General features: G+C 39.2%; 1 protein-coding gene and 20 non-coding genes across 22 annotated transcripts; all 21 read right to left on the bottom strand.

Annotated features, from left to right (window-relative positions):
- Positions 1–386: 386 nt before the first annotated feature.
- On the bottom strand, positions 387–457 carry Trnag-ccc (transfer RNA glycine (anticodon CCC)). Its single transcript has one exon. It is a non-coding gene; the product is annotated as a tRNA-Gly (tRNA).
- Positions 458–798: 341 nt separating this feature from the next.
- On the bottom strand, positions 799–869 carry Trnag-ccc (transfer RNA glycine (anticodon CCC)). The gene has a single exon. It is a non-coding gene; the product is annotated as a tRNA-Gly (tRNA).
- Positions 870–1,613: 744 nt separating this feature from the next.
- Positions 1,614–1,684, bottom strand: Trnag-ccc (transfer RNA glycine (anticodon CCC)). Its single transcript has one exon. It is a non-coding gene; the product is annotated as a tRNA-Gly (tRNA).
- A 341-nt stretch (positions 1,685–2,025) lies between these two features.
- On the bottom strand, positions 2,026–2,096 carry Trnag-ccc (transfer RNA glycine (anticodon CCC)). The gene has a single exon. It is a non-coding gene; the product is annotated as a tRNA-Gly (tRNA).
- A 341-nt stretch (positions 2,097–2,437) lies between these two features.
- Trnag-ccc (transfer RNA glycine (anticodon CCC)) lies at positions 2,438–2,508 on the bottom strand. The gene has a single exon. It is a non-coding gene; the product is annotated as a tRNA-Gly (tRNA).
- Positions 2,509–3,253: 745 nt separating this feature from the next.
- Trnag-ccc (transfer RNA glycine (anticodon CCC)) lies at positions 3,254–3,324 on the bottom strand. Its single transcript has one exon. It is a non-coding gene; the product is annotated as a tRNA-Gly (tRNA).
- Positions 3,325–3,669: 345 nt separating this feature from the next.
- Trnag-ccc (transfer RNA glycine (anticodon CCC)) lies at positions 3,670–3,740 on the bottom strand. Its single transcript has one exon. It is a non-coding gene; the product is annotated as a tRNA-Gly (tRNA).
- A 341-nt stretch (positions 3,741–4,081) lies between these two features.
- Positions 4,082–4,152, bottom strand: Trnag-ccc (transfer RNA glycine (anticodon CCC)). Its single transcript has one exon. It is a non-coding gene; the product is annotated as a tRNA-Gly (tRNA).
- A 744-nt stretch (positions 4,153–4,896) lies between these two features.
- Positions 4,897–4,967, bottom strand: Trnag-ccc (transfer RNA glycine (anticodon CCC)). Its single transcript has one exon. It is a non-coding gene; the product is annotated as a tRNA-Gly (tRNA).
- Positions 4,968–5,308: 341 nt separating this feature from the next.
- On the bottom strand, positions 5,309–5,379 carry Trnag-ccc (transfer RNA glycine (anticodon CCC)). The gene has a single exon. It is a non-coding gene; the product is annotated as a tRNA-Gly (tRNA).
- A 341-nt stretch (positions 5,380–5,720) lies between these two features.
- Trnag-ccc (transfer RNA glycine (anticodon CCC)) lies at positions 5,721–5,791 on the bottom strand. The gene has a single exon. It is a non-coding gene; the product is annotated as a tRNA-Gly (tRNA).
- Positions 5,792–6,537: 746 nt separating this feature from the next.
- On the bottom strand, positions 6,538–6,608 carry Trnag-ccc (transfer RNA glycine (anticodon CCC)). Its single transcript has one exon. It is a non-coding gene; the product is annotated as a tRNA-Gly (tRNA).
- A 345-nt stretch (positions 6,609–6,953) lies between these two features.
- Trnag-ccc (transfer RNA glycine (anticodon CCC)) lies at positions 6,954–7,024 on the bottom strand. Its single transcript has one exon. It is a non-coding gene; the product is annotated as a tRNA-Gly (tRNA).
- Positions 7,025–7,365: 341 nt separating this feature from the next.
- Trnag-ccc (transfer RNA glycine (anticodon CCC)) lies at positions 7,366–7,436 on the bottom strand. The gene has a single exon. It is a non-coding gene; the product is annotated as a tRNA-Gly (tRNA).
- A 341-nt stretch (positions 7,437–7,777) lies between these two features.
- Trnag-ccc (transfer RNA glycine (anticodon CCC)) lies at positions 7,778–7,848 on the bottom strand. The gene has a single exon. It is a non-coding gene; the product is annotated as a tRNA-Gly (tRNA).
- A 746-nt stretch (positions 7,849–8,594) lies between these two features.
- Trnag-ccc (transfer RNA glycine (anticodon CCC)) lies at positions 8,595–8,665 on the bottom strand. Its single transcript has one exon. It is a non-coding gene; the product is annotated as a tRNA-Gly (tRNA).
- Positions 8,666–9,010: 345 nt separating this feature from the next.
- Positions 9,011–9,081, bottom strand: Trnag-ccc (transfer RNA glycine (anticodon CCC)). The gene has a single exon. It is a non-coding gene; the product is annotated as a tRNA-Gly (tRNA).
- A 341-nt stretch (positions 9,082–9,422) lies between these two features.
- Positions 9,423–9,493, bottom strand: Trnag-ccc (transfer RNA glycine (anticodon CCC)). The gene has a single exon. It is a non-coding gene; the product is annotated as a tRNA-Gly (tRNA).
- A 744-nt stretch (positions 9,494–10,237) lies between these two features.
- Positions 10,238–10,308, bottom strand: Trnag-ccc (transfer RNA glycine (anticodon CCC)). Its single transcript has one exon. It is a non-coding gene; the product is annotated as a tRNA-Gly (tRNA).
- Positions 10,309–10,649: 341 nt separating this feature from the next.
- On the bottom strand, positions 10,650–10,720 carry Trnag-ccc (transfer RNA glycine (anticodon CCC)). The gene has a single exon. It is a non-coding gene; the product is annotated as a tRNA-Gly (tRNA).
- An 11,556-nt stretch (positions 10,721–22,276) lies between these two features.
- Positions 22,277–26,802, bottom strand: LOC137290835 (tetratricopeptide repeat protein 33-like). 2 transcript variants are annotated; one of them, XM_067821980.1, is made up of 5 exons: positions 26,610–26,802; positions 26,091–26,347; positions 25,764–25,845; positions 24,634–24,765; positions 22,277–23,274 (listed from the first exon to the last, which is right to left on the bottom strand). In XM_067821980.1, exons 2-5 carry the CDS (start codon positions 26,309–26,311, stop codon positions 22,927–22,929), a joined length of 783 nt encoding a protein of 260 aa, XP_067678081.1. In that variant the 5' UTR covers positions 26,312–26,347; positions 26,610–26,802; the 3' UTR covers positions 22,277–22,926. The 2 variants fall into 2 exon arrangements, with proteins under 2 accessions (XP_067678081.1, XP_067678082.1); XM_067821981.1 differs by having other exon boundaries at positions 26,706–26,797.
- Between the last annotated feature and the right edge of the window lie 37 nt (positions 26,803–26,839).

Genomic DNA, 26,839 nt, shown 5'->3' with positions numbered 1-26,839 from the left:
TCGCAAGAATGGGAATCTTGCATGATACCACTACACCAGCGGCGCTCCCTCAAACCACTCTCTCACACTTATTCAAATGCAAATCAAAACAGATCGGTTGGAGACTAGTCTCAACTTCACGTGAACCTCTTCAAATACTTTCCACAATACTTATTATTAGTACTTTATCAACACCTAGTTCATTCCTGTTAAAACCGTTCAAAAACTGTATCTTTCGCACAGTGTATGCCTAAATATGTACAACTTTCAAGTGCAGAAAATCCCACTAACATCATCAGTTAATTAGAGCTTTGTTCGCAACAAATTTATGAGTATTCTTCTCGTTCAGGAAAGTACAACTACTCCTAGCCACAGTCACACAAAATAACCAAACCGTCAAAAGTACATGCGCCGCCCGGGAATCGAACCCGGGTCGCAAGAATGGGAATCTTGCATGATACCACTACACCAGCGGCGCTCCTTCAAACAACTCTCTCACACTTATTCAAATGCAAATCAAAACAGATCGGTTGGAGACTAGTCTCAACTTCACGTGAACCTCTTCAAATACTTTCCACAATACTTATTATTAGTACTTTATCAACACCTAGTTCATTCCTGTTAAAACCGTTCAAAAACTGTATCTTTCGCACAGTGTATGCCTAAATATGTACAACTTTCAAGTGCAGAAAATCACACTAACATCATCAGTTAATTACAGCTTTGTTCGCAACAAATTTATGAGTATTCTTCTCGTTCAGGAAAGTACAACTACTCCTAGCCACAGTCACACAAAATAACCAAAACGTCAAAAGTACATGCGCCGCCCGGGAATCGAACCCGGGTCGCAAGAATGGGAATCTTGCATGATACCACTACACCAGCGGCGCTCCTTCAAACCAGCATCTCACATTCATTGTATGCAATTCCGAACAAATCTCTTGGAGGCCATTCTCAACTTCACATGAACCTCTTCAAATACTTACAACAATACTTATCCTTAGTATTTTATCAACACCCACTACATTGTGTCCTTTACACCTCCTAGAAAACCTGCCGCTCTTGGACAGTGTATGTACGAATATATACAACGTACAAGTACAGAAAATCACACTAACATCATCAAAAAAAAGAAACGTTGTAGAGCAAGAAACTCATAAGTATTCTTCTCGTTCAGGAAATTACAACTACTCCTAGCCACAGTCACACAAAATAACCAAACCGTCAAAAGTACATGCGCCTCCCGGTTCGCAAGAATGGGAATCTTGCATGATACCACTACACCAGCGGCGCTCCTTCAAACCACTCTCTCACACTTATTCAAATGCAAATCAAAACAGATCGGTTGGAGACTAGTCTCAACTTCACGTGAACCTCTTCAAATACTTTCCACAATACTTATTATTAGTACTTTATCAACACCTAGTTCATTCCTGTTAAAACCTTTCAAAAACTGTATCTTTCGCACAGTGTATGCCTAAATATGTACAACTTTCAAGTGCAGAAAATCACACTAACATCATCAGTTAATTAGAGCTTTGTTCGCAACAAATTTATGAGTATTCTTCTCGTTCAGGAAAGTACAACTACTCCTATCCACAGTCACACAAAATAACCAAACCGTCAAAAGTACATGCGCCTCCCGGGAATCGAACCCGGGTCGCAAGAATGGGAATCTTGCATGATACCACTACACCAGCGGCGCTCCTTCAAACCACTCTCTCACACTTATTCAAATGCAAATCAAAACAGATCGGTTGGAGACTAGTCTCAACTTCACGTGAACCTCTTCAAATACTTTCCACAATACTTATTATTAGTATTTTATCAACACCTAGTTCATTCCTGTTAAAACCGTTCAAAAACTGTATCTTTCGCACAGTGTATGCCTAAATATGTACAACTTTCAAGTGCAGAAAATCACACTAACATCATCAGTTAATTACAGCTTTGTTCGCAACAAATTTATGAGTATTCTTCTCGTTCAGGAAAGTACAACTACTCCTAGCCACAGTCACACAAAATAACCAAAACGTCAAAAGTACATGCGCCGCCCGGGAATCGAACCCGGGTCGCAAGAATGGGAATCTTGCATGATACCACTACACCAGCGGCGCTCCTTCAAACCACTCTCTCACACTTATTCAAATGCAAATCAAAACAGATCGGTTGGAGACTAGTCTCAACTTCACGTGAACCTCTTCAAATACTTTCCACAATACTTATTATTAGTACTTTATCAACACCTAGTTCATTCCTGTTAAAACCGTTCAAAAACTGTATCTTTTGCACAGTGTATGCCTAAATATGTACAACTTTCAAGTGCAGAAAATCACACTAACATCATCAGTTAATTACAGCTTTGTTCGCAACAAATTTATGAGTATTCTTCTCGTTCAGGAAAGTACAACTACTCCTAGCCACAGTCACACAAAATAACCAAAACGTCAAAAGTACATGCGCCGCCCGGGAATCGAACCCGGGTCGCAAGAATGGGAATCTTGCATGATACCACTACACCAGCGGCGCTCCTTCAAACCAGCATCTCACATTCATTGTATGCAATTCCGAACAAATCTCTTGGAGGCCATTCTCAACTTCACATGAACCTCTTCAAATACTTACAACAATACTTATCCTTAGTATTTTATCAACACCCACTACATTGTGTCCTTTACACCTTCCACAAAACCTGTCGCTCTTGGACAGTGTATGTACGAATATATACAACGTTCAAGTACAGAAAATCACACTAACATCATCAAAAAAAAAGAAACGTTGTAGAGCAAGAAACTCATAAGTATTCTTCTCGTTCAGGAAATTACAACTACTCCTATCCACAGTCACACAAAATAACCAAACCGTCAAAAGTACATGCGCCGCCCGGGTCGCAAGAATGGGAATCTTGCATGATACCACTACACCAGCGGCGCTCCTTCAAACCACTCTCTCACACTTATTCAAATGCAAATCAAAACAGATCGGTTGGAGACTAGTCTCAACTTCACGTGAACCTCTTCAAATACTTTCCACAATACTTATTATTAGTACTTTATCAACACCTAGTTCATTCCTGTTAAAACCGTTCAAAAACTGTATCTTTCGCATAGTGTATGCCTAAATATGTACAACTTTCAAGTGCAGAAAATCACACTAACATCATCAGTTAATTAGAGCTTTGTTCGCAACAAATTTATGAGTATTTTTCTCGTTCAGGAAAGTACAACTACTCCTAGCCACAGTCACACAAAATAACCAAAACGTCAAAAGTACATGCGCCGCCCGGGAATCGAACCCGGGTCGCAAGAATGGGAATCTTGCATGATACCACTACACCAGCGGCGCTCCTTCAAACCAGCATCTCCCATTCATTGTATGCAATTCCGAACAAATCTCTTGGAGGCCATTCTCAACTTCACATGAACCTCTTCAAATACTTACGACAATACTTATCCTTAGTATTTTATCAACACCCACTACATTGTGTCCTTTACACCTCCTAGAAAACCTGCCGCTCTTGGACAGTGTATGTACGAATATATACAACGTTCAAGTACAGAAAATCACACTAACATCATCAAAAAAAAGAAACGTTGTAGAGCAAGAAACTCATAAGTATTCTTCTCGTTCAGGAAATTACAACTACTCCTATCCACAGTCACACAAAATAACCAAACCGTCAAAAGTACATGCGCCGCCCGGGAATCGAACCCGGGTCGCAAGAATGGGAATCTTGCATGATACCACTACACCAGCGGCGCTCCTTCAAACCACTCTCTCACACTTATTCAAATGCAAATCAAAACGAATCGGTTGGAGACTAGTCTCAACTTCACGTGAACCTCTTCAAATACTTTCCACAATACTTATTATTAGTACTTTATCAACACCTAGTTCATTCCTGTTAAAACCTTTCAAAAACTGTATCTTTCGCACAGTGTATGCCTAAATATGTACAACTTTCAAGTGCAGAAAATCACACTAACATCATCAGTTAATTACAGCTTTGCAGGCAACAAATTTATGAGTATTCTTCTCGTTCAGGAAAGTACAACTACTCCTAGCCACAGTCACACAAAATAACCAAAACGTCAAAAGTACATGCGCCGCCCGGGAATCGAACCCGGGTCGCAAGAATGGGAATCTTGCATGATACCACTACACCAGCGGCGCTCCTTCAAACCAGCATCTCACATTCATTGTATGCAATTCCGAACAAATCTCTTGGATACCATTCTCAACTTCACATGAACCTCTTCAAATACTTACAACAATACTTATCCTTAGTATTTTATCAACACCCACTACATTGTGTCCTTTACACCTTCTACAAAACCTGTCGCTCTTGGACAGTGTATGTACGAATATATACAACGTTCAAGTACAGAAAATCACACTAACATCATCAAAAAAAAGAAACGTTGTAGAGCAAGAAACTCATAAGTATTCTTCTCGTTCAGGAAATTACAACTACTCCTATCCACAGTCACACAAAATAACCAAACCGTCAAAAGTACATGCGCCGCCCGGGTCGCAAGAATGGGAATCTTGCATGATACCACTACACCAGCGGCGCTCCTTCAAACCACTCTCTCACACTTATTCAAATGCAAATCAAAACAGATCGGTTGGAGACTAGTCTCAACTTCACGTGAACCTCTTCAAATACTTTCCACAATACTTATTATTAGTACTTTATCAACACCTAGTTCATTCCTGTTAAAACCGTTCAAAAACTGTATCTTTCGCACAGTGTATGCCTAAATATGTACAACTTTCAAGTGCAGAAAATCACACTAACATCATCAGTTAATTAGAGCTTTGTTCGCAACAAATTTATGAGTATTCTTCTCGTTCAGGAAAGTACAACTACTCCTAGCCACAGTCACACAAAATAACCAAAACGTCAAAAGTACATGCGCCGCCCGGGAATCGAACCCGGGTCGCAAGAATGGGAATCTTGCATGATACCACTACACCAGCGGCGCTCCTTCAAACCACTCTCTCACACTTATTCAAATGCAAATCAAAACAGATCGGTTGGAGACTAGTCTCAACTTCACGTGAACCTCTTCAAATACTTTCCACAATACTTATTATTAGTACTTTATCAACACCTAGTTCATTCCTGTTAAAACCGTTCAAAAACTGTATCTTTCGCACAGTGTATGCCTAAATATGTACAACTTTCAAGTGCAGAAAATCACACTAACATCATCAGTTAATTACAGCTTTGTTCGCAACAAATTTATGAGTATTCTTCTCGTTCAGGAAAGTACAACTACTCCTAGCCACAGTCACACAAAATAACCAAAACGTCAAAAGTACATGCGCCGCCCGGGAATCGAACCCGGGTCGCAAGAATGGGAATCTTGCATGATACCACTACACCAGCGGCGCTCCTTCAAACCACTCTCTCACACTTATTCAAATGCAAATCAAAACAGATCGGTTGGAGACTAGTCTCAACTTCACGTGAACCTCTTCAAATACTTTCCACAATACTTATTATTAGTACTTTATCAACACCTAGTTCATTCCTGTTAAAACCGTTCAAAAACTGTATCTTTCGCACAGTGTATGCCTAAATATGTACAACTTTCAAGTGCAGAAAATCACACTAACATCATCAGTTAATTACAGCTTTGTTCGCAACAAATTTATGAGTATTCTTCTCGTTCAGGAAAGTACAACTACTCCTAGCCACAGTCACACAAAATAACCAAAACGTCAAAAGTACATGCGCCGCCCGGGAATCGAACCCGGGTCGCAAGAATGGGAATCTTGCATGATACCACTACACCAGCGGCGCTCCTTCAAACCAGCATCTCACATTCATTGTATGCAATTCCGAACAAATCTCTTGGAGGCCATTCTCAACTTCACATGAACCTCTTCAAATACTTACAACAATACTTATCCTTAGTATTTTATCAACACCCACTACATTGTGTCCTTTACACCTTCCACAAAACCTGTCGCTCTTGGACAGTGTATGTACGAATATATACAACGTTCAAGTACAGAAAATCACACTAACATCATCAAAAAACAAAGAAACGTTGTAGAGCAAGAAACTCATAAGTATTCTTCTCGTTCAGGAAATTACAACTACTCCTATCCACAGTCACACAAAATAACCAAACCGTCAAAAGTACATGCGCCGCCCGGGTCGCAAGAATGGGAATCTTGCATGATACCACTACACCAGCGGCGCTCCCTCAAACCACTCTCTCACACTTATTCAAATGCAAATCAAAACAGATCGGTTGGAGACTAGTCTCAACTTCACGTGAACCTCTTCAAATACTTTCCACAATACTTATTATTAGTACTTTATCAACACCTAGTTCATTCCTGTTAAAACCGTTCAAAAACTGTATCTTTCGCACAGTGTATGCCTAAATATGTACAACTTTCAAGTGCAGAAAATCACACTAACATCATCAGTTAATTACAGCTTTGTTCGCAACAAATTTATGAGTATTCTTCTCGTTCAGGAAAGTACAACTACTCCTAGCCACAGTCACACAAAATAACCAAAACGTCAAAAGTACATGCGCCGCCCGGGAATCGAACCCGGGTCGCAAGAATGGGAATCTTGCATGATACCACTACACCAGCGGCGCTCCTTCAAACCAGCACCTCACATTCATTGTATGCAATTCCGAACAAATCTCTTGGAGGCCATTCTCAACTTCACATGAACCTCTTCAAATACTTACGACAATACTTATCCTTAGTATTTTATCAACACCCACTACATTGTGTCCTTTACACCTCCTAGAAAACCTGCCGCTCTTGGACAGTGTATGTACGAATATATACAACGTTCAAGTACAGAAAATCACACTAACATCATCAAAAAAAAGAAACGTTGTAGAGCAAGAAACTCATAAGTATTCTTCTCGTTCAGGAAATTACAACTACTCCTATCCACAGTCACACAAAATAACCAAACCGTCAAAAGTACATGCGCCGCCCGGGAATCGAACCCGGGTCGCAAGAATGGGAATCTTGCATGATACCACTACACCAGCGGCGCTCCTTCAAACCACTCTCTCACACTTATTCAAATGCAAATCAAAACAGATCGGTTGGAGACTAGTCTCAACTTCACGTGAACCTCTTCAAATACTTTCCACAATACTTATTATTAGTACTTTATCAACACCTAGTTCATTCCTGTTAAAACCGTTCAAAAACTGTATCTTTCGCACAGTGTATGCCTAAATATGTACAACTTTCAAGTGCAGAAAATCACACTAACATCATCAGTTAATTAGAGCTTTGTTCGAAACAAATTTATGAGTATTCTTCTCGTTCAGGAAAGTACAACTACTCCTAGCCACAGTCACACAAAATAACCAAAACGTCAAAAGTACATGCGCCGCCCGGGAATCGAACCCGGGTCGCAAGAATGGGAATCTTGCATGATACCACTACACCAGCGGCGCTCCTTCAAACCACTCTCTCACACTTATTCAAATGCAAATCAAAACAGATCGGTTGGAGACTAGTCTCAACTTCACGTGAACCTCTTCAAATACTTTCCACAATACTTATTATTAGTACTTTATCAACACCTAGTTCATTCCTGTTAAAACCGTTCAAAAACTGTATCTTTCGCACAGTGTATGCCTAAATATGTACAACTTTCAAGTGCAGAAAATCACACTAACATCATCAGTTAATTACAGCTTTGTTCGCAACAAATTTATGAGTATTCTTCTCGTTCAGGAAAGTACAACTACTCCTAGCCACAGTCACACAAAATAACCAAAACGTCAAAAGTACATGCGCCGCCCGGGAATCGAACCCGGGTCGCAAGAATGGGAATCTTGCATGATACCACTACACCAGCGGCGCTCCTTCAAACCAGCATCTCACATTCATTGTATGCAATTCCGAACAAATCTCTTGGAGGCCATTCTCAACTTCACATGAACCTCTTCAAATACTTACAACAATACTTATCCTTAGTATTTTATCAACACCCACTACATTGTGTCCTTTACACCTTCCACAAAACCTGTCGCTCTTGGACAGTGTATGTACGAATATATACAACGTTCAAGTACAGAAAATCACACTAACATCATCAAAAAACAAAGAAACGTTGTAGCGCAAGAAACTCATAAGTATTCTTCTCGTTCAGGAAAGTACAACTACTCCTATCCACAGTCACACAAAATAACCAAACCGTCAAAAGTACATGCGCCGCCCGGGTCGCAAGAATGGGAATCTTGCATGATACCACTACACCAGCGGCGCTCCCTCAAACCACTCTCTCACACTTATTCAAATGCAAATCAAAACAGATCGGTTGGAGACTAGTCTCAACTTCACGTGAACCTCTTCAAATACTTTCCACAATACTTATTATTAGTACTTTATCAACACCTAGTTCATTCCTGTTAAAACCGTTCAAAAACTGTATCTTTCGCACAGTGTATGCCTAAATATGTACAACTTTCAAGTGCAGAAAATCACACTAACATCATCAGTTAATTACAGCTTTGTTCGCAACAAATTTATGAGTATTCTTCTCGTTCAGGAAAGTACAACTACTCCTAGCCACAGTCACACAAAATAACCAAAACGTCAAAAGTACATGCGCCGCCCGGGAATCGAACCCGGGTCGCAAGAATGGGAATCTTGCATGATACCACTACACCAGCGGCGCTCCTTCAAACCAGCATCTCACATTCATTGTATGCAATTCCGAACAAATCTCTTGGAGGCCATTCTCAACTTCACATGAACCTCTTCAAATACTTACGACAATACTTATCCTTAGTATTTTATCAACACCCACTACATTGTGTCCTTTACACCTCCTAGAAAACCTGCCGCTCTTGGACAGTGTATGTACGAATATATACAACGTTCAAGTACAGAAAATCACACTAACATCATCAAAAAAAAGAAACGTTGTAGAGCAAGAAACTCATAAGTATTCTTCTCGTTCAGGAAATTACAACTACTCCTATCCACAGTCACACAAAATAACCAAACCGTCAAAAGTACATGCGCCGCCCGGGAATCGAACCCGGGTCGCAAGAATGGGAATCTTGCATGATACCACTACACCAGCGGCGCTCCTTCAAACCACTCTCTCACACTTATTCAAATGCAAATCAAAACAGATCGGTTGGAGACTAGTCTCAACTTCACGTGAACCTCTTCAAATACTTTCCACAATACTTATTATTAGTACTTTATCAACACCTAGTTCATTCCTGTTAAAACCTTTCAAAAACTGTATCTTTCGCACAGTGTATGCCTAAATATGTACAACTTTCAAGTGCAGAAAATCACACTAACATCATCAGTTAATTAGAGCTTTGCAGGCAACAAATTTATGAGTATTCTTCTCGTTCAGGAAAGTACAACTACTCCTAGCCACAGTCACACAAAGTAACCAAAACGTCAAAAGTACATGCGCCGCCCGGGAATCGAACCCGGGTCGCAAGAATGGGAATCTTGCATGATACCACTACACCAGCGGCGCTCCTTCAAACCAGCATCTCACATTCATTGTATGCAATTCCGAACAAATCTCTTGGATACCATTCTCAACTTCACATGAACCTCTTCAAATACTTACAACAATACTTATCCTTAGTATTTATCAACACCCACTACATTGTGTCCTTTACACCTTCTACAAAACCTGTCGCTCTTGGACAGTGTATGTACGAATATATACAACGTTCAAGTACAGAAAATCACACTAACATCATCAAAAAAAAAGAAACGTTGTAGAGCAAGAAACTCATAAGTATTCTTCTCGTTCAGGAAATTACAACTACTCCTATCCACAGTCACACAAAATAACCAAACCGTCAAAAGTACATGCGCCGCCCGGGTCGCAAGAATGGGAATCTTGCATGATACCACTACACCAGCGGCGCTCCTTCAAACCACTCTCTCACACTTATTCGAATGCAAATCAAAACAGATCGGTTGGAGACTAGTCTCAACTTCACGTGAACCTCTTCAAATACTTTCCACAATACTTATTATTAGTACTTTATCAACACCTAGTTCATTCCTGTTAAAACCGTTCAAAAACTGTATCTTTCGCACAGTGTATGCCTAAATATGTACAACTTTCAAGTGCAGAAAATCACACTAACATCATCAGTTAATTACAGCTTTGTTCGCAACAAATTTATGAGTATTCTTCTCGTTCAGGAAAGTACAACTACTCCTAGCCACAGTCACACAAAATAACCAAAACGTCAAAAGTACATGCGCCGCCCGGGAATCGAACCCGGGTCGCAAGAATGGGAATCTTGCATGATACCACTACACCAGCGGCGCTCCTTCAAACCACTCTCTCACACTTATTCAAATGCAAATCAAAACAGATCGGTTGGAGACTAGTCTCAACTTCACGTGAACCTCTTCAAATACTTTCCACAATACTTATTTTTAGTACTTTATCAACACCTAGTTCATTCCTGTTAAAACCGTTCAAAAACTGTATCTTTCGCACAGTGTATGCCTAAATATGTACAACTTTCAAGTGCAGAAAATCACACTAACATCATCAGTTAATTACAGCTTTGTTCGCAACAAATTTATGAGTATTCTTCTCGTTCAGGAAAGTACAACTACTCCTAGCCACAGTCACACAAAATAACCAAAACGTCAAAAGTACATGCGCCGCCCGGGAATCGAACCCGGGTCGCAAGAATGGGAATCTTGCATGATACCACTACACCAGCGGCGCTCCTTCAAACCAGCATCTCACATTCATTGTATGCAATTCCGAACAAATCTCTTGGAGGCCATTCTCAACTTCACATGAACCTCTTCAAATACATACAACAATACTTATCCTTAGTGTTTTATCAACACCCACTACATTGTGTCCTTTACACCTTCTACAAAACCTGTCGCTCTTGGACAGTATATGTACGAATATATACAACGTTCAAGTACAGAAAATCACACTAACATCATCAAAAAAAGAAACGGTGTAGAGCAAGAAACTCATAAGTATTCTTCTCGTTCAGGAAATTACAACTACTCCTATCCACAGTCACACAAAATAACCAAACCGTCAAAAGTACATGCGCCGCCCGGGAATCGAACCCGGGTCGCAAGAATGGAAAACTTGCATGATGCGTGTACACGAGCTGCCTCCTTGATATCCGTTTGTCCCATTTATTTAAAGTGTCCCCTAACTATCAGTCCTCTGCTAACAATGCTACAGAAATATGGGGCACATTTGTTCAGTGTCTATTGTTTTGTCATTGTGTTGCTCCATTTGATAAGATAACTTTGTACATGACACTGTACGGTCTCGCGTTTGATATATTGTTGGAGCAATGTTAGTGGTTGTATATGTAAGGTCTTTCTTTGTTCTGTATAGTCCAAGTAATGGCAAAGGCCTCGTGCTTACATTTAAGTTGATGCTTCTTGTGCTGCCTGAATGTACATGTTCTACAGAATGTTGCAGGAAAGAAACTTCCATACGTAGAGAAAGGGGCATACTCCTGTTTATGTCATGTTCATCACATGGAGATCACCATTTGAGTGAATATCACCTTTTCTCCGAGATTGATCGCTTGGGCCTGTTTTGGAAGCTTGACCAATGTTACAACTGCGTGATTCTTACCATCACCAACTTAACTGCTGTAATTGTTGTCTGCATGGCGTGCTGCCATTGTATTTTTATGGACGTTTTATTTTTACCGTCATTGTAATTCCGTTGTAGTAATGTGTTGTGATTTGTAACCTTGGTTACTCTTTGTGTTACGAGAGTGTATTTTCTGTGAATTGTGTTATTGATGGAGTAAGTATTATTATTGGGTCATAATGCTTTTGAGTGACAGTTATTCTGGGTCACATTTCGTATCATAAATGTTCAGTGGTATTAGTATTTTAGCGGCAGGCCTTTAAGGCAGCGCTTTAGAGTTGCCTCCCTTTGGTGTGCTTTGATTTGGTAAACACAAGCCCGTTCGCGAAGGCCCCATACATAGCTGGAATATTCAGGAATCGGTGACTGTATATATAAAGGCTGGTTGGTGTGTTGACACACCGACAGACAAACGGATTAACTGGAGTACACCATTCGGCTAACATCAAACTGCCTCTACGTCAACGCTCGACCTACATAACGGCTGCCTGACCGCTCGCCATGTTACATTCAGTATAACTATTTCTCGCTCTCAAACCAAGACTTTGGTGAGTTGACATTATATTCGTGACCCATTACTTTGACTCAGTTGCATTGTACAGGAAACCTATATTGTGAATCTTTGTATCTTGCTTTTGTTTGCTGCCCAATACAGAATATTAAATATTTTAGACTTGTCTGTGTTATATTCTGCTGGTGCTGGAGGATTTCTTACACCTTTTGTCACAGCAATCTTTTAAACCTTAATATTAGAATACAGTTACTTGTATCGCACTTATTGCTTGTTGGACGTGCTTTGACATATCCGGTTGATGTTTCGTTTCAGCTTGGATACGTTGGTTTTGAAAATATAGCCCATATACTTTGTTGTACACACAAGTGTAGAGCAGTTTGGCAATGACATTAGTGGTGTCCCTGTTCACAGGGTAGCGCATACAATGAGGCACATTTCTGTAGAACCTGTACCGACAACACATTAAAGTATTCAACACTTACTTCTTTTAAGAACTAAAGTTTATACCTTATTGTGTGTTATATGGCGCTGCTGAGCTCCACAATTCCTTCTTCAAGTCAGAAAAGTTGGAAATCTGATAGTGTCAAATGTGGTACATAACATGTTCAATACGTTCAAACCCCCAAGCATGCACTGTAACCATGACAATAAACAGGGTAGGGTTTACCGTATACTGGAGGAACAGCTTTATTCATGTTTACGGCGTTCAGCCGTCATGGTCTGAATTGTTTGTCTGACAGGTGAGGCAGCCTACCTGTAGATTCCTTTAGATACATGAGCCATTGCTTTGTCACCTATCTATGTTCTTTGAAAGCACGGATATTTTCCCTGCTTTGACTATTGGTTTGTTTGTTGTTGTTGTTTGTCAAAGATCCTGAAACCAAGATTTATCCATGAAATCATATCGCTGAACAACCAGTCCGCTTGCTTCCAAGCAACATTCAAGTGAAACTAGAAATTGTTCCAGTATACAATGTTGAAAGGTCGCGATTCTTATTGGAATTGTCAAATGCAAAAACAGTGTTAATGCATTAATTCATTCTCTTGAAATGTCAAAACGCTACAATGAATCATCATTTTTTTCGTAAAAACCCGAAACGTTAATTCTTTAGCAGCACAACGTCTTGCTTGTCGTAAGAGGCGACTAACGGGATCAGGTGGTCAGACTCGCTGACTTGTCACATGTCATCCTATCCCATCTGCGTCAGTAGTCATTATTTCAATCACCGAATTGTCTGGTCCAGGCTCGATTAGTTACAGACTAACGCCTTATCGCAGGAAAATGGTTGTGCGGTGTTAAACACCAAACAAACACAACATTTTAAAATTTCAACAAAGTATCAAAATGAGAAATGACCCTGATTGGACTCCATTTTTACCAAGATCTCCCATTCCTCTTCAGACAGACTGGTAGTTTTCCCTAAGAAACCAAACTATCCAAACGTTGTACTTGATAGAAGAGAAGTCAAATGCGATCTGCTGAACTCCCTACAGCGCTGATTAGTAACAACAATGGGTAGAGCGTATCGAGTATTCGCCTCTCGTTAACAACCGTCAAATATTTCGCTAATGTCACCTTATGGGGCCTATCAGCGTTCCGATCTTATGAAACTTTCATGGATGTTTTAATCAACACCAAATTAATCTAAACATCGACACAGGCTCTCAAAATCTGTATTGTAAATGTTTCTACTGATGTGGCTTGTAGTAAAGTGCCTCCGCAGGAGTTCGTTCACGTGACCATCCAGCACAAATCTCACGAGATCCTTGTCCGAGCGTGTGGACAGATGCGCAGGAGCGTGCGCCGCTGATGTCATCGTTTGTCTGAGATGTGCTGATTGTCTATTGTAAACTTCCTCCCCACATGGCTTGTTATTTCAAAATAGTTCCTTTTCTGTTTTCGAAATTGCATTTTAACGAATTAGAGGATTGAAAAAGATGATTCAAGCAGTAAAACATTTTCACAAGTAATTTACATACTCTAAAAAATAACTTGCTGTTTCCTTTGTGAAGGTGTTTCGCTGTGAGTATGGTTTCTAGCCGCTTTTAGCGACATTCCCATAATATTACGACGGGAACACCAGAAATGGCTTCACACACTGATCACACTGCAAGGAACTGAACCTGTGTTTTCGACGCAACAACGGGACACTTTAACCATTAGGCTAACACATCACCCCACTTATATTTCAATGAGCTAAACCTATGCTATTATTTGCTACATAAAAACGACAGCAACATTTAAGCACTTTAAGCAATACATATTCCTATCACATGAGAGTGAGTGAGTATGGTTTTACACCGCTTTTAGAAACATCACGGTGGGGGACACCAGTAATGGACTTCGGCGTGACGAACGAACGCTTTAACCACAAGGCTACCCCCGCTACCCCGTATCATATTAGAGGGTGGGGAAGCTTTTGCTCAGCGACCCTTACTTTTTCACTGGATGCTCCAGCGCCTTCACCACACAGTAGTCTCGTGGCATTAAAATTATATATTTCATTAAAATGCTTCACAAAAATTATAACACTCAAAAACAATGTTAAATAACACTTCACCAGTATGATGTTTGATTATGTCATCCCTAAATCAGTTACCAGATAAACCCTCTCCAAATATGGATTGGTGTTCCCAATTAGTTCAGCCTAACATTTCCACAGCTTCGCATCTTTGTTTTGAAATAGGCTGGCGCTTAACTTTTTATTGGCCCGTTATATAACAGTTTTGTCCATGGTGATACTTTGTGCCGCAAATAACAAATGTAATTTAAGTCCTTTGAGGACATTTATTGACTGTTCATGTTTAACAAATGTTAACTGTACTGGTCCTGGAAACACATTTTCAAATTCACATTCTACACAAAAATGAGATTTTTAATTTGAAATCCTTGTTGACAGTTTGGGGCAACTTTCGCGTGTTTCAGTACAAATACGGCATTGCTTGAGTACTATATCCCTATGGTTGCCATGTTTAACGATGACTTAGGGTAAACAGATTCCTTGTTCGTTTCGCCATCCATTTTTTAATGAAATGAATCCGAGCAAAATTTAGCATCTGTGTCCACCAACTGAAAACAAACGACAACCTTATAAATGAAACTGTATATACATTCTTCTTGGGTATATTTGAAAACGAAGGAAATCAACATGATATTTTCCTACGAAAGGCGTTGTCTCTGTATGTCGACTGAAATAGATGCCGCTGATCCTATGACGATATCCGTAATTCAATAACGCCAGTCGGAGGATGTTGTGCCGTGCGGTCGCAATAGACAGACAGCGTTTGACCACAAATCACCACAATAAGAGAACATCAATCAATCAGATCACTGTTTTACACGGACAAAACGCGCTACTCAAGTCTACGTGGGCCACGTGCGGCTCAGATGGCCATGCTTTGACAGTGATATTGACAAATTAGTTTGACGGGTGACATGTCACTAGTTGTGATATTTGCCGTAGGTTCAATGCCACACTGGAAAAGCGGCAGATTGGAGTCTCGCTGACAGGGTCGAGGAGACGTCGGCGAGTGAGTTACTACACAATGTCGTGTCAGATATTTCCTTTTCTTTAACATAAAATACCCATCTAATTTATTTGTTGGTTATTTGGAAAAGGAGTACTCACGTATCAACTAGTCGGATCTGGATAATCGCGCACTGTGTGAGTGGATTGGGGGTATGCACCCCAAGTGTTTGCTGTGTGTAAGGAGTCGTACATCTGTGAATGCTTCAATGTCTGCGCGGGGGGGTGGGGGTGGGGGGAGTTCCTTCATATCCTACAGATCAGTCAGAAACCATACATATTTTGTGTGTGTTGCCAATACATAAACGTTTTCGGTATTCACATTTCAGACCAACAGAAATAATTACATTAATCGTCAATACAAATCTATGTATTATCCATCAGGTTATTTAATCAAGTAACCCACTGATGTTGAAATACACGCAAGTGCGTTCTTTTTTCTTTTATCCTGTATTTTTATTGCTAAAAATGCGGAAATATGACCGCAGATAGAAAATCTCAATTTCCGTCTTTTTTCGATCTAAATGATCATTCCACTTGGGCGAAATATGGGCTATCACTTTTCATTGGGCCTGTCAAACAACTATTAAACTTCCATGAGAAAAACGTGATAGGAGACAGATAACATTGAACGAATCCCGGGTTTTAATTAAAACACATCAAGTGTCGGACTCTACAAGTTGAAGATGTTGCAATATAATGTAAATGTCGTTTTACCCAATAGTTGTCAATAGGCCGTCATTTGATCTTCCCACTTGGGTCTCATCTTGAAATTTACCCCGGTTTTCGGATTACTTGACAAAAATGGCAGATTGCTCCTCATAGCTCGGAGATCATGTATTGTGAGTGACAGTACATTTTCATACCATTGTTGCCTTGAGTAATTTCTGTGACAATTCTGCATCTTTTGTTTAGAAAACATTTGACCTCGCGAGCAGTCGATCAATGGAGAGACTGCTTTATTGGCTCAGACAACCAATATCGCTGAAGGCGTCTCGGCCGAGTCTTGAAATTCTTTGACAAAATATTACAGTTTCTGGAGCGCTCTTTTTAGAGGCAATCTCATCCCGCGAGTTAAGAAGGTCCAGCCACGTTGCCCCTAGCTTTCACGTGACGTCAAAAAACTCATATCGACGCTGGATAACATTTTCAAAATGGCGTCGTGCCTTGAATTGGTTCTTCAATAACTGCCCGTATGTCCCAATACATAACATCTCCCCTAGGCCAGAGTTGCTCAGACTTTTAAAATTATCAGTAAATATTTGACATTCGGTACAAGGGCACCCAACTGAGAGGCGTGTAATGGGGACTGGAGGTCGATAACTCTGCAACGAGATTTTGCGAGATCAAGGTGCCATCTTGTTATTTGAAACCAGATTTTGGCCCCCATGATTGTAGTGGGCAGAGATTCGGATAATCCCCAAGAGTCGGAAATAAATGTGGTACATTTTAAACCCCAAAATTCCTTGTTTGTTGACAGGAAGCTCTGTGACATTCTCTCTTACTTGAGAAAATATCGACACTGGCTACCTAGATAACAATTATATAAAGTAATACATGTTTCGTTTTCTTAAACGCAGTGTGTGCGTAACTGACAGCCACTCTAAAAAATACGTCTCGGTAAATATAGATTTAGTGGTAAATATAAGACTGAAAAGAGTCAGAAAGATTACATTTTGATAATGAAATTTTATAATTAAACTATGCGAGTTGAATGTTGTTTTTTTTATACATGTCAGCAAACATCAGTGTTTAGATATTATCGTTGATATATTTGGATCTTATATACGACAAAATGTTATGGATGTCAACTTCTTCTTTATGGTTTGATATATTTGGATCTTGATATATTTGGATCTTGATATTCATAATAGCACCGAGACTCTGACAGGATTATCCCTGCTGATAGTCACGCATGAATACAAGACTGAGTATGTACATTTACGTTTTTCTTGAAAATCACGCATTGAATTATTTTCTTAAAAGCGTAATATTTTTATTATGTTGAATATTGCAGTTATGGAAATATTTACTGACTCCAGCTTTGAAATTAGACCTGTACACCTTCTTGTAATATCATGCGTTGCCTGCGTGAGCTGTTGTTGACGCGCTGTCCAATTTCCATCAGTCCCATGTGAATGAAATAAACATGAAATGAACAAAGTCATCAATTTCACACACGTCGCTCTTAATCATCCCTCAGAATCCGTAAAATCTCGAGCCACGCGCACACCCTCTGTTTTCCCCGAGCACCGGCAATGCTTCAAATATTAGGCTATGTACAACGGTCCGCGCGCGACTAGTGCACGTGTCGGGAGCACGCGAGCTGAAATGAACAAGCCATTCGTCAGCAGTTGTATATTGCAACGCATGTCATCAATAAACATGATCATCTGCCGAGGATCAAACAATTTAACAGATGCAAAAACGTCATCGCGTGTCTATTGTGACACGAAACATTGTATTCATTAGTTTTTTACAAGAGTTAACTCGAGATTTATACTTTATGCGAGGAAGACCGGGGCACCACATTGTATTTTCCAGGGAAATGTGAACCTCGGCTTAATTTGATTGAGCTTAAATTAAGCGACAAGTTGGGTGGTTGGAAATGAGAAATCAATTTTGACTAATTTTTCATGGTGTTCCAACGGTTTTATGAAACAATATTTTTTTTAGTAAAAGTTCATTTTTTATATCGCAAATTTAATATTTGAAATTAACTGTTCAATACTGTAATTTTATCGGAGTAATGAAGCATCATTTTCGTTTAAATTTATGTACATTTTGAATTATTTCCTAACGTTGGTGTGTATGTAACATGTGGCTCACATTGTGAATTGTTTGAATAAAATATATTAAAAAATGCCACTAAACCTCGAAATTCAATGAAACAAATTATCCATGAAACAACTTGGTTAAAGAGGATTGATGATGTATTAGCAATCTCACAAGACAAGTCTTTTTACTATTCTAGAGGTGGGATGGTAGTTCACGTGAATCGCAGTTAATAGAAATGTGTCACTATAAGATTTGGGGTAACAAACAAAAGACCACCCCTAATCGCGACGTATGTGATATGAAAACGCATGGGCAGGTTCAGTGTATATGACCTTAAATTCAAATAAAAAAAATAAAAAAATACGTAACGAATTTGATAAGGAAACATTTTAAAGTCAATGCAATTAGAAGTTGCTTGGACTCGCAACTTCTTTATTATTTACACACGACCTTTCTGGGCTGCCTGTACAATAAGATTTATTTAGTTATCTAAATAATAATAAGATCTAGTTGTTGGCGGTGATGTTTTTTTCGTTTCTTACTGTTTTGTCGGTTTAATTTGTTTTTGTTATGTCTTTTGATAATTTATATTTTTGTTATTGTTTTGACTCTCTTTTATTGTTTGTTTTGGTTTGGTTTGGTTTGGTTTGTTTTGGTTTGGTTTGGTTTGTTTTGTTTTGGTTTGTTTTGGTTTGGTTTGGTTTGGTTTGTTTTGTTGGGGTGTTTTTGTTTTTGTTTTTTGTTGTTGTTGTTGTTTTGTTCTGTTGGGTTTTTTAAGGGGGGGGGGTCGTGTTTATTTTAGTTTTTAATTTGAAGAGACTGAAACTGTAATATCAATTTTAATGGTTGTAAATGATAAACGCCTCAATATCGTCCTTTGCAAGGGTTCAAGGGTTTGATTCCTCATCATGCCCACGATGGTCCACCGGCAGAAACTAGGATGTAGGTCATGATCATTCCACTCACCACGGTTTACAGTTTGAGGCGTGATATACTACTACTGATAATCATAAAAATAGTTCTACACATTAGATAAAATGTTGCAAAAATAGAAAAGGTACAAACGCCAGGCTGTTGAGCGGTTTTGGTAGGGTTAAACGTAGATCCACGGTCGCCAATAAAAGCCATGTATATTCGCCTTAGTTCTTTTTGTCCTTTTGTCGCTTTTTTTGAGGGGTGGGGGTGCTTTGGGGTAATTTATTTATCTGTTTGTTTGTTTGTTTGTTTGTTTGTTTAATAGTTTTCATCCCTAGGGTCTTTTCAAGTTGATGTCGTAAGATTTAGCTAGAGAGCATCGTGTGGTCAGGCATACCATTGCACTCCGACGTTGATCTTGATATCAACACAGGGATCACTTTGGGCAAGGATTTGGGGGGGTGTACCCACTGTAATACAAAATATCCTATTAAATTTTAACATGGGGAGGATACTTATTACTTATGCATGCTTGCACTATGTAGTGATATAAAAATATCCGATAATTTCTTCTGAAAATTCCATTGTTCAGATTAAGGAGGAGTGTTTCCTCATTGACCATTTGTTCGAGTGTGAATCCCGTCAGCCCTTGGTTTATCTGGTCAAGAGTCTATCTTCTCAGGCTATAGTGATCTGGTTGCACCTGTGCTGGCTGTGGGTAGAAGTGACAAACAAACAAAACAAATTTTTGACTTCCAGATTCTAGAAACCCGAATTGAAATGAAGTTCCTTTAAACTCCAGACGCGTTCTAAGGCATTAGAAGACATGTTTACATAATTTGATGTACAACTTATATACAGTGGAAGCTGTCTAAACCGGCGCTCGTTAGGGCTGAAGAAATATTCCGGTTTAGACAAAGTGCTGGATTCTAGGGTGATGGTAAATGTACAAGCTATTGATGGGTGCTGAGATTTTATGACGGTGTTGACAATTTGCTGAATTGTACAGATGTCGGTTTTGAAAGCTTCCATGGTATGTTAACTAGATGTATCATTCCCCAAATGGTAACGTGTACATATCTGTTAGTTGCGAGAATAAACTGTGTACATGCATTTAACCTATGCCTTGTTGTTAATCGTTTTGTTTTGTTTTGTTTTGTTTTGTTTTGTTTTTTAAATACAGATTTTAACATCTCACAGACATACTAATGGCGGCGGACCATCCTATCAAAATCATGTCGCGACTGATACGGTCTTTTTAAATTTCGACGACAGTGTTTGGTTAGCTGTGTTACATTTTGCCATGAATTAAATGCATTCTAAAACAATAATGTTTCATGAGCCAACCATTTGTATCACATTTGCTTGAATTTGTAGGTCTCTCTCCCGAAAAGTTTAATACTATCTTTACACATAGAAGTCATGTGTTTGTTGTCATTTCAAACGCCGATCTCTAAAAAGATAACACTTTGGAAAATGCTAGAAAATTCAGACTAGGAACTGTGAAAATTTTGATTAAAACTGGTATGATGTATAAACGTCTTCTTTTTTCTACTTTTTTATTCAAAACATTGGAAGGGTTGATGATAAGGCGACTTTTGAAATGGATTGAATTTCTGCAGAAAGTTGACAGTTAAAGCTGAGCGTTAAATTCCCCAGCGCATTCGAGAAAGAACGTCAATGCATCTTGCCACCTCTCTGTCTATGTCTGCTACAATCACCGTATATTGATTGCAAATGAAGCCTACGGCCTAAGGGAGGTAACTCGTGATCATTACCATTACTCATGTCGGGTGTCGGTTCGAGTTGGTTCTCCACATTGGGAAAGTTGAGGTTCAAACCAACGTGGAATTATTCTCGTCTTCTTCTGTGGTAGTGATCATGTTGTGCTAAAGTCAGTATAGACTCTTTTCATTCACTTACTCACTTCAAACTATTCTTGAGCCATTTGTAGTTCAAAGTTTGTATTTGATTTACTTTCATTGTACCACTTTTCGGTAACGGCACTGAAGGCCACATAAAAAATATGCTTGTTTCTCATCATTCTTTTAACAGCAAATATGTTGAGCGGGAGGATTATATGTTTATCCCCCGCCACGCGTTTAGCGCGAAGCAGGGGATACAGTATTAGGCTCCGTCCGTCTGTCCGTACGTACGAATTGGAATATCTTAGAAGTGTTGACTAGATTTTTTTTCATATTGGTACCCGAGTTCATCAGAGTTTAAGAAAGGTACCTGTCACGTCTGATGACCTTGACCTTCATTTCAATTTCTCAAAGGGACTTTAACGTTCTACCCTTGTCAGCAAGATATTAGACTAACAACTAGTGTCAGATAGTTTACTTTGAAATCAGCTATAGTGTCATATAGTTTACTTTGCCAAAGCTTCAAACATTATGGCATTTGTATGAAGTGGGAAAAATCTTGTAGTGATGCAGGTCTAGACTAAGGCTTAGTCACAAAACATAGTGAATGTGTGAGTTTAGTTTTACGCAGCATTTAGAATATTCCAGCTATATGACGGCGGTCGATTGAGCGTATATATAACCTGTATACTAACAAATAAACCCATATAAACTGAAACGGATTCTCAGTCAGATGATAAATTCTGAACCTAAGGAAATCTAGCCTTGCTTCATCTAGTTCTTTACTATTGCAGGCTGGCGAGGCAGTAAGGAAAGTTTGTTCAGGGACTGACCATAGAAATTTACAACTTTAACAGAACTAATCACAGACACATAATCTGGGTGAACTGGGAATCAAGCCCCAAATCATCGGCACCTGGCACATCCATGGGAGACAACTCTACTGGTAGACTTGTGGCACCTTGGATGACCTGGAGTTATGGCACCACGAAACTGCCAATAATGCCTTATTCATCATAATAGATATAGACAGAAATGAAACAAATTCGTGAGACTCATTTTTATTTTAATCATTTATGATTCTTTGGTTCAATGATAAATAACCTCTTTGAGTGGGATATTTACAAGTTGGAGAGTCAGATGAAGATGAGAACAAACTTTATGGATGAACAACTTCTTTCTTTTATCCCTAGAGAAAAGAAGTTCATCCATACAACTTGTCCTTATCCAATCAGTTATGATTCAAGTTACAATATGAAATGAAACTCTCTTCGTAAGATATTGACTGCAGGTGACGATCTTTTGATATCAATAGTCACTTTAGGAGTAATTTCATTAGTCTACAAATTTGACCATATTTCAGACAAACCAGTGGTTGATAGCTTGAACATCAATCAGGCAAATCATACCCTCTAACCACTGGATCAGTGTGCTGACTTGAAGGGCAAGCATCTGGTGTGGGATGTGTTATAGTTCTACCATTATAATAGCTACTGCAAAGAAGAAATAAGTGAGTGAGTGATTTACGCCCCACTCAGCAATACTCTAGCAATATGACAATGCACATATGGAATCTGGACACAACAATATAGTGGTTGACAGCATGAGCATCGATCTATGTATTGGGATACAATGGCACACAATTACAACAAGCATGGGTTGATGAAATGAAGACACCAATACACATACATTGCATCATTTATCTCTCATGATCACATAATTGTTCGGTACAGATTTCAACTTCCCAGTCCTCCTTATCTTGTTTGCCATGTCCGCTGTCTCCCTGCTGTATGCCTTCACTGCCATCCCCTCATCTCCAACACTGGCATCACATTTGTCCATATACTGGTCACTGTCACACACAGCACGGGGATCATCTGAAATTTCAGTTATAGTGACAGTGGACTTGTTTGCTTGCTGCCTGACTGTTTCAGCTGCTTGTTTGTGTTGTTGCATCAGGGAGTTGGCCCACATCAGGTCTTCATCCCACAGCTCCTGATCTGCAGGGTTCAGGTGAACTGCCGTGGAGAAACTGTGCAGAGCCTGCAGGTCAGAAACGCAGAATGTTGTGGCAAAATGATGTACAGGAAATTTGCTATGGTGGAATGTGATGACTATGACTTTGTTGAATGGGAACTTTTTGATGAGAGAGTGAGTTTAGTTTTATGCTGCTTTTAACAATATTTAAGGAATATCAAGGATGGGGAACAAAAATGGGCTTCACACGTTGTAGCCACATGGGGAACTCAACCAAAGTCTTCAGCTGGAAAAGCCTGCGCTACTAGGCTACTCCACTGCCAAATTTGTTCATGAGGAATATGAAGACAGGAAATTTGTCTGTGGAGAATTTGATGGGGAATTTATTGAATGAGAATTTGCTGGTAAGAAATGTCATGGGGCATTAGTTAAGTAAGAATGTGCTAATGGGCAGTTTTCTCTACTCTAGCTCACTCAGTGAGACTAGACATATGTTCAGATTTATGATCCCTAAAGTTCAAGATGCATGAGCATGCTGGAAATATATACATCACATTTAAAAAACATTTCATAAAACAAATGATAATATCATATTCATGTGTTACATCAAACAGATCCAGGGTATTTCAAAGTTGTAAGTATGTAAGTGCATTAAAATTCCTACAATCTTAATTCTACACATATCACTGAGGTCCACATTTTGATGCCTGTTTTTCAATAAGAGGAGAAGCTTCATGTTTAAACCAATCACTATTGTCTGTCACAAATTTACCATGACATGTATGCATGACTAAACGATTAACAATCTTTTAACAATATTTCAATTACAATGGTTGGCTGCTTGGTTTATCAATATTCCAGCAATATGGCACCAGTCATTCCAGTGATTAACAGCATGAACACCAATCTACACAGCTAAAATATGGTGACATGACTCAGCCAAGTCAACAAGCCTAACCACCCCATTCCGTTAGTTGTCTCTTATGAGGAGCATGGGTTGGTGCCGACAATTCAAGCCCAAATCTTCAGATCTTTCAGATATTTTGACATATAAACTTCATACGATCTGGTGGTGTTACATCTAATATAAACTCATGTGAAAGCAAATTTAAAATTCAACTACATTCCATTTATATGATCGAGGAAAACACACAGACCGGAGAGGTGAGCCTCTAGAGATTGAGCCGAGGTCAAATAGCTAACAGTTTATGGTCAAAGGGAGGTAATCATTCAAGAGTTAACTCCCCTTTGTCAGGGTTCATGAAAGTAGTTTGACTTGTACGTTTACCATAATAGCACCAGTGAGTCAAAAACCATGCTGACAGTATAAATGAAATATCTATCAGACATATATGCAGTAAGGACCTTCTGCTGAGTTAAAAAGCATGGAATAATTGAAACATTGAGGACTTGAGTTGAGCTCACCAGTCTCACTTCTCCCAGGTTGAGTTGTGCTCGTCCCAGGGTCTGATGACCGACCCACCAGGTGGGGCAGACCTCCACAGCCTTTCTTGCTGCAGACACGGCTGGGTACAACTCATTCAGTGCCATCAGAGCCTGGAAAAATAACATTGATAACTAATTATACAGGAGCATGTGACGCAATCTGATTGGTTAAAAAAAATTAAATGGAATTCACAGCACAGCAATTTTACTGAGTTTAATTAAATATACATCTTGTTTGCATTATTATTCAAGGCTATTTTCAAGGAAGCAAATGTTTATATCCTGTCCTTTACTGGAGACTTGACCAAAGTCTTAAAACAAGCAATTATACTGATCTGGGTTTATCATTTAATGTTATTCTGTTCATGAAAGTTCTTCACAATGAACACACACTCTCATACTACATATTGATTGAAGTCCTACTAAAGCAATTTTAGGACCATGAGTAATGTGTACAGGTGCATTCAAATCAGATTATCAGTCCAAAGAAGGACAGACCAAGCAAACTATTCAATTAGGAGGATGTAAAGAGGTTACACTTCATGAATCATTCACTGCTTCCTTGCTCCTAGGGGTTAGAACCTGATTTGAAAGTTCATCTGATGTGAGTTCCTATGGTGTTATCCTGAGATCTTCAATGTACAAGGTACTGTATCAGAGTAAACGGTGAGATTTTGATGAGAATTTCAAGGGGATTAACATTAACAACTTTCTACCAGTCCAAAAGAAAGAAGACAAAAACTTTTTAGATTCAGCTGTTTGTACAAAAATACTTTGCCTGGACATTTAGAGGAAGAAAGAATATGATTACACGATCCTAAGAAAGTGAAATCCCAAATATGACATATGTTGCAGGAAGAAAGAACCTGCACTGCTCCAATATTGAAGCAGTTGATGACATGAGTGACTGACATGGATAACATATAGCGTTGTCATACACCAGAGTCAGCATTATTCCAGCTGTAGTACTTGTGCTTAACTATGACTGAGTCTGAAGGCCTGTGGTTGATAGTGTGAGCAACTCTGAACATGTTCCAAAACCCCATTCAAAAGAAATGTAAAGTGTGTGGAGGAGTGAGATCAAAGGGTGTGTCCTATGGACCACTGACCTGGGCCTTCATCTCGTAGACCTTACAGTCAAGTGGGTTAAAGTGGAGTGCTTCATCCCATTTCTTGATGGCCTCCCAGTATCTATAACAAATCACAAGTAAATACAAACTTAGTAATGAGGTAACCAGTGACATATTTTAGTGGAAGAATACATTGTCTTGAACATTCAGTGACACTGACAGATTTGATACTGATTATATGAAAATATGACAATTATTACAAAGGTCTGTCATGAAATTTCAAGATACTGCAGTGTCCTCCAGTTGGAATATTCAAAAGTGATATGTTTAACTACATTTAACATGCCCTGCAATTAGCTGGCATACCTGTCAGACTCTGCAAGAACACATCCTTCATTCTTTAGTCTCTCACTCTTGCCAAGAGCATCTTCCAGGGAAATAATTCTCCTCTTTGGTGCCAAAGAAATCCAATCGATATCACCACTGCGAACCTCTTCATCGTCATCCTTAGTGTTCTCTTCGAATAATGATGAGGTCGATTTGGAAACTTTTGCACCAGTTTTTCTTTTCCATCCAAAACTTGTCATTATATTGAAAGCAGTGATCAATCACCTCTGAATAGTCTGAAAAATAAGGGTGCAAGTTTTGTAAGACTAAGAGCTTCAAATTATCCGTGATATATCTATTATCGATTTAGGGAAATCTTTATCTTTTCAGGAGAAACGTTACTCTTTTTTCACAGTTTCTACCAAACCTGTACTGTTTCAGATATTCGGTTTGGAGAGTCGACAAAAGGCAGTATCCGATCAGCCACTAACAATTGAAATTAGACACATGTAACAGAATTTGTGATCGAAAACCGAACAGAACAATAGAAAAATATACCAGGGTCTCCAAATGACGCGGTGTCGGCTATAGCGAGGCACTTGCAACACCGACATATCAATACATGTTTTTACAAGTGAACGTAAAAATATCTACTGTCTTTGTCATCTGTAGATATTGCAATTCGCAAACGTTTTCTTGTTTATCAGCTGGTCAAAGGTTCACTTCCGCCGATCACTTCCGTAAATAATATTTAATATGTAATATGTGTCTTGATTGGTTACATTTTT

Source organism: Haliotis asinina, chromosome 7, assembly GCF_037392515.1.
Source record: "Haliotis asinina isolate JCU_RB_2024 chromosome 7, JCU_Hal_asi_v2, whole genome shotgun sequence".
Taxonomy (NCBI): domain Eukaryota; kingdom Metazoa; phylum Mollusca; class Gastropoda; order Lepetellida; family Haliotidae; genus Haliotis; species Haliotis asinina.
The sequence above is the reverse complement of the archived record's forward strand: the minus strand, read 5'-3'. Positions and strand labels throughout refer to the sequence as shown.

Coding starts and splice junctions, on each gene's coding strand:
- LOC137290835 (XM_067821980.1), bottom strand. CDS start 26,311: ATGACAAGTTTTGGATGGAAAAGAAAAACTGGTGCAAAAGTTTCCAAA. Junction 25,846..26,090: donor GTTCTTGCAGAGTCTGACAG/GTATGCCAGCTA, acceptor GATTTGTTATAG/ATACTGGGAGGCCATCAAGA. Junction 23,275..24,633: donor ACCTGGGAGAAGTGAGACTG/GTGAGCTCAACT, acceptor TCTGACCTGCAG/GCTCTGCACAGTTTCTCCAC.